At 33.8% G+C, this 8,775-nt stretch overlaps 1 protein-coding gene across 1 annotated transcript; it reads left to right on the top strand.

The window, feature by feature from the left end:
- Positions 1-3,958: 3,958 nt before the first annotated feature.
- Positions 3,959-7,613, top strand: LOC108170381 (uncharacterized). Its single transcript, XM_070811710.1, has 5 exons — positions 3,959-6,225; positions 6,316-6,428; positions 6,537-6,624; positions 6,714-6,819; positions 6,921-7,613. The coding sequence occupies exons 1-5, from the start codon at positions 3,959-3,961 to the stop codon at positions 7,611-7,613; spliced, it is 3,267 nt and encodes a 1,088-aa protein (XP_070667811.1).
- The last annotated feature ends 1,162 nt before the right edge of the window (positions 7,614-8,775 follow it).

Raw genomic sequence — 8,775 nt, forward strand, 5'->3', positions numbered from 1 at the left:
GGGCGTGGAATCCGGCCTCTTTTCCAGTGGGGAAGACGAAGGGGGAAGGAAAAAGGGGTTCTGGTTTTTTAATTTTTTTAATGACACATGGCACCCAATTATTGTCCACATGGGCGCCACATCATCAGTTAACAACAAATTTAACAGTTTGACTAACGGATATGTGAGACTATCCCAAAATTAACACTTTAGGTATGACTCTGAGACGAAAAAAACTTGATGTACTAAATGTTGAAAACCACGAAATTTTAGGATAATAAACAGAGATTAACCCTTTAATTATCTTATTTTGGTCGCACCTGCATCATACAGTAGAATATCAAATGGCGCGAGGACCGTTGAGAAACTATGACTTCAAAAAAACTTCAGAGGTAGTGTAACTTCAAGTTGAAAATTAGAGTACACTACAATACTTTGTTAACTTAAAAGAAATATTGTAGAATTGCCAAGAAGGCTACATAACCCAACCACATCTTGCCAGATTTAAATAAAATAACAAATACAAACACTCTTATCTGTAGGAGCAAACAGAAACAAAACCTATACTTAACGAACAAGAAATTATAGTCCTTAGCATACAAGAAAACCAATAAAAATGACAACAATATTAATAAACTAATTTTCCAACAGTGCGGAGTACTCAAATATATATATAATAATCATGTATCTCAATAAGAACGGCAGCAAGTGGATATTTTTAGTACTGGAAGAAGATGCAGAAGAGTTCATTTTTTTTATATATGTAAGTAAGGCTGTTGACATTTACCCGAGTCTCTCAGACGGGGGTGTGTTTTCAGCCTTTCAGGTACTTGCATTGGGCATCACATGGGAGGGATTGGAAAAGACTGTATACCACGTCTGGATACCGCTCAAGCCAAGTCCTAATAGAACACTAATGGAAGCCAGCCAAGTCGAATTGCCATAAATGAATGCCATCAATTTCTTCCAATTGCTATTGTGGTATTTTTCTATCTCTGCTTCAACGTTGCCCTAAATCGCGTTGTTAGGCACCAAGTCAATGCCCATCTCCTTCAAGAGTTGAGCCACCTCCTCATCACTCCCAAGCAAGTTTAGAAGTATGCCCCTTTTCCTCATGTGCTTCACATCGTCTGCATGATCAATAAGCGAACTGAGGAAGCCTATGTAAGAGGTGACCTCGTAATCGTTTTGGAAATCAGTACACAGTTCGTAGGTTATATGTTCATGAACTGAAGCCGCATCGAGATATCTACTTGTATTTTAGGTAGATAAAGGAATCCACGGCATCCTTTAGACTTAAAATATAAGTCCCTCAATGAGGGACGCTCACTAAGCCTGAAATTGATCCCGGCTTTCCGATGCTCTTCTACGCTGCGGAATGATTTGGAACTGCCGTTACGTACGGATCTCAGACGCCCTCTAGGTTGTCCTACCATTGTTGTACGAAGGTGGTCGAGAAGATGAGTTCAAGTTTCCATGATTGGTATGCTCTGCTTCCGGGCTTGATCACCTCATGTCACACCTCGCATGTCGACAAAAATCTTGATTGAGCGCTTCAAGCCCTCATGGTTGTTGCTCGAGCTCATCAGCAACATGAGGAGTGGATAGGGGAGTTGGTTCTCTAGCAAGAACATGTCCTGTTCTGCAAATGCCGCTTGGTCTCTCTTGATGTTAAAATCTTCCAACTTCGTATATATGTATATATGAATTCCAACATCGAACACCCATCAACGAACAGCATCCTCGCGAGGGCCCATCATCGTAGTCCTTTGTTGCTTCCTCATCATAGCACTGCCTTAGCTCCTTGATGTTATCCTCAACCATCTTGAGCAAAGCTTCAACATCAACAATCACTACTACAAAAGGCCCTTATAGTGTCAGTTGTTGCGTCGGTTTAATATAATATAATGGCGCACAAGAGAGTTGCGACACCCACTGAACATAACGTCGGATTTACAAGGCCTGCGTCGCTTTGAAACCGACGTAAATAATTAATGTCGCTTATAACCGACACACATTTTAATAATTTTAAATCCTGAAGTCGCTTTAAATAAAACAGTGTCGCTTTTAAGCGACATAAACCATGGGTGTCGCATATAGAAGCGACACTAGTTGTTGTTTTTATATAATTTAAATCCTGTGTCGGTTCTGAGCGACATATATTTTATTTTTTTAAATATTTTGAAACCCGGTGTCGATTGTAAGCGACAAATTAATAGTCCTTATATACCCCCTCCCCCCCCCCCCGGTGTTTTCTTCTTCTCTCTTGCATTTATTTCATTCTCACGATTTACGAAGCCTTCTTCTCTCTTTCACCATTGCAATTTCTTCTTCTCTTTCACCTAACCGAGTTCATTCTTCACAAAGGTAAGTTTTTCTTGCTTGTAATATTTTTATTTTCTCCTCTTATGTTTAATTTTTAGATACAATTTATTTTTATAGGGAATTTATTTGAGCTGGTTGAGTACATAAAGAATTGATCGACGACGGAATTCTTCTATAATTCAGGTTTCTATCACTAAATTCTTTAATTTTTAAATTGTATAATACACAAGTTTATTTATTTAAAAATTGTAATTTAAGTAGTTAGATAAATTTATACTATTTTTGTTAAATTAATTAATATTTAGGCGAATTAATTAATTTTTTCACTTGAATTGTTATGAGAAAATGGAATGAATATTATTTATAACCATTTATGTTAAATTAACAACATTAAATATAACATAAACTTATAATATTGAGTAATTTAAGAATATATTATGTTAAATTAAATTTTTTTGCACTCTAATTGTTATTTTAATTTGTTGTTATTTTGATAATTTTTTGTTGTTATTTACTAGAATGGATTAGATGAGAATAATTTGAATTGTTATGAGAAAATTGAATGAATAATATTTATAAGCATTTATAAACGAAATTAACAATATTAAATATAGCATAAACTTATAATATTGAGTAATATAAGAATATATTATGTTAAATTAATTTTTTTTGCACTCTAATTGTTATTTTAATTTGTTGTTATTTTGATAATTTTTTATTGTTATTTACTAGAATGGATTAGATGAGAATAATTTGAATGGTTATGAGAAAATGGAATGAATAATATTTATAAGCATTTATGTTAAATTAAAATTATTAAATATAATATAAACTTATAATATTTAGTAATATAAGAATATATTATGTTAAATAATTTATTTTTTTGCAATTTGAATTTTTATGAGAAAATGGAATGAATAATATTTATAAGCATTTATGTTAAATTAACAATATTAAATATAACATAAACTTATAATATTTAGTAATATAAAAATATATTATGTTAAATTAATTTTTTTTGCAATTTGAATGGTTATGAGAAAATGAAATGAATAATATTTATAAGCATTTATGTTAAATTAACAATATTAAATATAACATAAACTTATAATATTTAGTAATATAAAATTATATTATGTTAAATAATTTTTTTTTGCAATTTGAATGGTTATGAGAAAATGAAATGATTAATATTTATAAGCATTTATGTTAAATTAACAATATTAATATAATATAAACTTATGATTTTTAGTAATATAAGAATATATTATGTTAAATTAAATTTTTTTACAATTTGAATTGTTATGAGACAATGGAATGAATAATTTAAATAAGCATTTATGTTAAATTAACAATATTAAATATAACTTTTGCACTATAATTGTTATTTTAATTTATTGTTATTTTGATAACTTTTGGTTGTTATTTACTAGAATGGATTAGATGAGCATAATTTTGATAACTTTTTGTTGTTATTTTAATTTGTTTTTACTATAATAGGTGTTGAAAATTAAAAGATTGCAATCGTGATAGAGTTCGAGGGTTGAAAGATAGAAATTGAAAATTCTAATAGTTATGCCTACATGATAGGGAGTGCAAGATTGTAGGCATCTTAGTGTCAGCGTAATACTTTACCCTCGTAAACTGGTAAAATATGGACAAGAGTTGGTTGACGATACCCCGAAATTTTGAAGCGTATACAGCTGAAATTAATTTGTTTTTGGATCAAGCAGTTGCAAATGGTGTTGGTCCTGACAAGTTTAGATGTCCTTGCAAAAGATGTTGTAATCGATATTCTTTTGTTAGGAACACTATTATTGAACATCTCATATTGTATGATATGGATAAAGATTATAAAAATGCTTGCTGGCGACATCATGGCGAGCAAAACATTGGAGAGCAAAATGTGGCAATTGGAGAAGAAGAAACAGGAGATGAGGTGATTGGCATGCATGACTTTCTTATTGATGTATTTGTCCAACCATTAATAGAAGAATGTGTTGGGCCGTCTACTGAACCGTCTATTGGGGAAGGGCGTCCAGAAGAGGTGGAGACTTTTTTTAGGTTGCTTGAAGAGGCAGATCAAGATTTGTGGCCAGGGTGTAAGGAGTTTAAGAAATTAGAAGCAGTTGTCAGACTATATCAGATCAAGTGTTTAGCGGGAATGCCAGACGAGATCTTCACAACTTTATTGGAGTTAATTAAAAGAATGTTGCCTGAAGGGGATTGTTTACCTGAATCTTGTTATAAGGCAAAAAAGCTTATAAATGACTTGGGTCTGACGTATGTGAAAATTGATGCATGTCCCAATGATTGCATGATCTATTGGAAAGATACTTCGGAATTGACCGTGTGCTCGGTTTGTGGTGAATCAAGATATAAAAGTACCAACGCAGCAGATAGGTCGAGAAAAAAAATCGCAGCTAAGGTTATGTGGTATTTTCCTTTAAAACCAAGATTGCAACGATTTTTTATGTCGAAGCATACAGCTGAACATATGAGGTGGCATGCAATTGAATGTCCTAAAGATGAGTTTATGAGACATCCTTCAGATTCTCCAGCATGGAAGCATTTGGATAATTTATATCCGGATTTTGCGTCAGAAATTCAAAATGTCCGATTAGGGTTGGCCAGTGATGGATTTAATCCTTTTGGAAAAATGAGGAATGACCATAGCACATGGCCTGTGGTGCTTTCTGTTTACAATTTGCCGCCTTGGATGTGCATAAAGCAACCAAATTTGTTGTTGTCTCTTTTAATACCAGGACCGCGCAGTCCTGGTAAAGAGATTGATGTATACATGTGTCCACTGATTGACGAGTTGAATGAGTTGTGGGAGGTGGGCACTCCAACTTATGATGCGTATTCCAACCAAAGTTTTACAATGAAAGCTGCTGTCTTATGGACTATAAGTGATTTTCCGACTTATGGAATGTTGTCAGGATGGAGTACACATGGCTATAAAGCCTGTCCACATTGCATGCATGATAAAGAATCTATTTACTTGCCGGCGAGTCGTAAAATTTGTTATATGGGGCATCGACGCTTTCTTGAAGATAATCATAGGTTTCGAAGGCAAACCATAGCTTTTAATGGTCGTCGAGAGCATCGTAGTGCACCAAGGCAGTGGACTGGTTTACAATGTCTCGAAGAACTTTGTACATTGAGATTTACTTTTGGAAAACCAAAGAAAAATGCTTCAGTTGGGCAACGCAGAAAAAGAACTTCGAGCAGTACAAGTGGTAACAGTCAGTGGAAGAAGAAATCTATTTTTTATGAACTACCTTATTGGAGGCATCTATTGATTAGACACAATCTTGATGTTATGCATATCGAGAAGAATATATGTGACAGTGTGGTGGGAACATTGCTAGGTATAGAAAAGTCTAAAGATGGATTGGCTGCACGTGCAGATCTTGAAGTCTTGAACATAAGACGCAGTCAACACCCACGTAGAGAAGGAAATAGAACATTTCTACCTCCAGCTTTGTTCACGTTGAAAAGAGAAGAAAAAACTGCGTTTTGCAATGTGTTGTCTACTATTCGGGTCCCCGATGGATATTCATCAAATTTATCGCGATGTGTGCACGTGAATGAACGAAAAATACATGGGTTGAAAAGTCATGATTGCCATGTTTTAATGCAGCAATTACTCCCGCTTGCAATACGCCCGGTTTTTCCTGAAGCTGTTACTATGGTATTATTAGAGTTGAGTGCAATTTTCAGACAGTTGTGTAGTAAGAAGGAGTCTGAGGAAGGATTCAAGGAACTGAGTTCAAGAATTGCCTTGACATTATGTCAACTTGAAAAAATATTTCCTCCTGCATTTTTTGATATAATGGTGCACCTTTCAGTTCACTTGGCAGATGAAGCAGCTCTTGCAGGGCCTGTTCCCTATAGATGGATGTATCCAATTGAACGGTAATTAATAAATTTTTATAAATTTTTTACAATTGTAGTCATAACTTTAATTTATAATTATAATTGTTTGTGTTTCGTTTATAATTATAGGTATTTGCAAACGTTGAAGCGATATGTTCGTAATAAGGGTCGTCCTGAAGGTTCTATTGCTGAAGCATATTTGGTGGATGAGTGCTTGTCCTTCTGTTCCATGTATCTTAGAGGTGTTGAGTCTCGTCGTACCCGTAGAGGCCGAAATGAAGATGGTATTGGACGTGGAGTGTCTGGTGGGTTATCAATTTTTTACTCTAAAGGATGTTATATGGGTTCAGGAGAACATGTGGAGCTCGATCTAAATGCTCTTGATCAGTGCCATAGATACATTTTAAATAATTGTGATGAAGTGAACCCATTTAGAAGGTAAGAACGTTTAATCATACGTCTTAATGTTTTATTGATTTTCTTAACTTTGAAAAATTAATTATCTAAATTTGGACATAATTGTGTAGCCAACATGAGGAATTCTTGAAAACTAAACATCGTCGAGAAAGGTTAACTATGCGACAAATTAAGGAGCTAAGCAAGAAAGAATTTCCAGAATGGTTCAAGCAACATGTGAGTTGATATAACAATCACATTATTTATTTATTGTTATGCATTTTAATTATAACGTGTCATAGTTATTCTGTCAATTTTTATCTTCATACTTATTACAGATGAATTCAAGCTATCATGCTAATGACACGTTGATATCTCAAGACTTGCATTGGCTAGCTAATTATCCTAGTAGGGTTGTGGGTAGATATAAAAGTCACATTGTTCATGGGTTTAGATTTCGTATAAATTCTGTGGATGATAAACATAAGAATCAAAATTGTGGTGTCTTTGTACCTGCAAATGTTCCTGGAGCAATCGGGCAAGTGAATTGTTATGGCAGAGTTGTGGATATGTTCGAGGTTAAATATTGTGGTCCTACTGAGGCAGGAGATAGGGGTCAAGCTGTGATGTTATTTAAGTGCGAATGGGTTAACAGTGAAAGTCCACGAGGAATGAAGACCGATCAATATGGATTTACTATGGTGAATTTCAATCAATTGGGATTTAAAGAGGATCCTTTCATACTAGCATCACAAGCATTACAAGCATTTTACGTGGAGGACACAATTGAAAAAGATTGGCACGTAGTTGTTCGAACCCAGCCGAGGGATTTGTTTGACGTACTAGAGGATAGTGATGCTATTGATGATTATGCCATACTGAACTTGGATGATCGAATTCTTGATAATGAAAATTTTCATACAAGGGTTGGCGTGGAAGAGACTCCTTTTCTTGAATCATTAGCGTTGCCTACCGAGTTCGTTAATCATGCCAATGTCGACGATGAGCTAACAGATGATGATGGAGAATAAATATGTTACTTCTTTTATGTATTAATTATACTATCTTTCATTTCGTATGTTATGATATCTTATTATAAAATTATATTTCTATTTTTTATTAAGTATTATATATAAGTTAAATCTTTTTTATTTCTGTTTTTTATTAAGTATTATATATAAGTTAAACCTTTTTTTTAAATATTGGGTTATATTTTTTTTTTTTTTAGCTAGTTTCCTGTCGCTTTTAACCGACGTCGGTTTAATTGAAATATTTTGGGCGGCACTTTTCTCGGTTTTTTTCATTCACTTGGCGTCGGTTTTAACCGACGCAATGAATGCTTATTTCGACACAGACTGTCATCTAGGCGTCGGTTTTAACCGACGCAACCTAAGATTATTTCAACGCAATGAAAGCTTAATTCGACACAGACTGTCATGTTACGTCGATTTTATCCGACGCAATGTTAGCCTATTTCTGTTTTTTATTAAGTATTATATATAAGTTAAACCTTTTTTTTTTAATATTGGGTTATATTTTAACTCCGATTTTGATGATTTTTTATATGTACACTCCTTCACCCTATATGAATGTAGTGAATGAATGTATGAATAAACTCTTTAAGTGTTAGTGAATCTATTGTTTTGATGGAATACGAATTGTACGAAACTAATTTCGATGATCGAACCGTCAAACATGTTTGTATATAATTCGAGATCGCATACGCCAAAAATTGCAAAAAAAAACCTTCTGAGACAAAGTAACGGGAAAAACATATTCGACGGTTATTAACGAAAAATCACGAACTAACGGTTATTTTAACTCTGATTTTGATGATTTTTTATATGTACACTCCTTCACCCTATATGAATGCAGTGAATGAATGCGATCTTCAATTTGAAATATTTACACTAGTGGATATCACAAAATCTTGTGTTGCACTTAATGAATGTATGAATAAACTCTTTAAGTGTTAGTGAATCTATCGTTTTGATGGAATACGAATTCTACGAAACCAATTTCGACGATCGAACCGTCAAACATGTTTGTATATAATTCGAGATCGCATACGCCAAAAATTACAAAAAAAAACCTTCTGAGACAAAGTAACGGGAAAAACTTATTCGACGGTTATTAACGAAAAATCACGATCTAACGGTTATTGTAACTCCGATTTTGATGATTTTTTATATG

The sequence above is a fragment of the Malus domestica genome, chromosome 14 (genome assembly GCF_042453785.1).
Source record: "Malus domestica chromosome 14, GDT2T_hap1".
NCBI lineage: Eukaryota > Viridiplantae > Streptophyta > Magnoliopsida > Rosales > Rosaceae > Malus > Malus domestica.

Coding starts and splice junctions, on each gene's coding strand:
- LOC108170381 (XM_070811710.1), top strand. CDS start 3,959: ATGGACAAGAGTTGGTTGACGATACCCCGAAATTTTGAAGCGTATACA. Junction 6,429..6,536: donor CTGTTCCATGTATCTTAGAG/GTGTTGAGTCTC, acceptor ATATGGGTTCAG/GAGAACATGTGGAGCTCGAT. Junction 6,625..6,713: donor GAAGTGAACCCATTTAGAAG/GTAAGAACGTTT, acceptor ATAATTGTGTAG/CCAACATGAGGAATTCTTGA.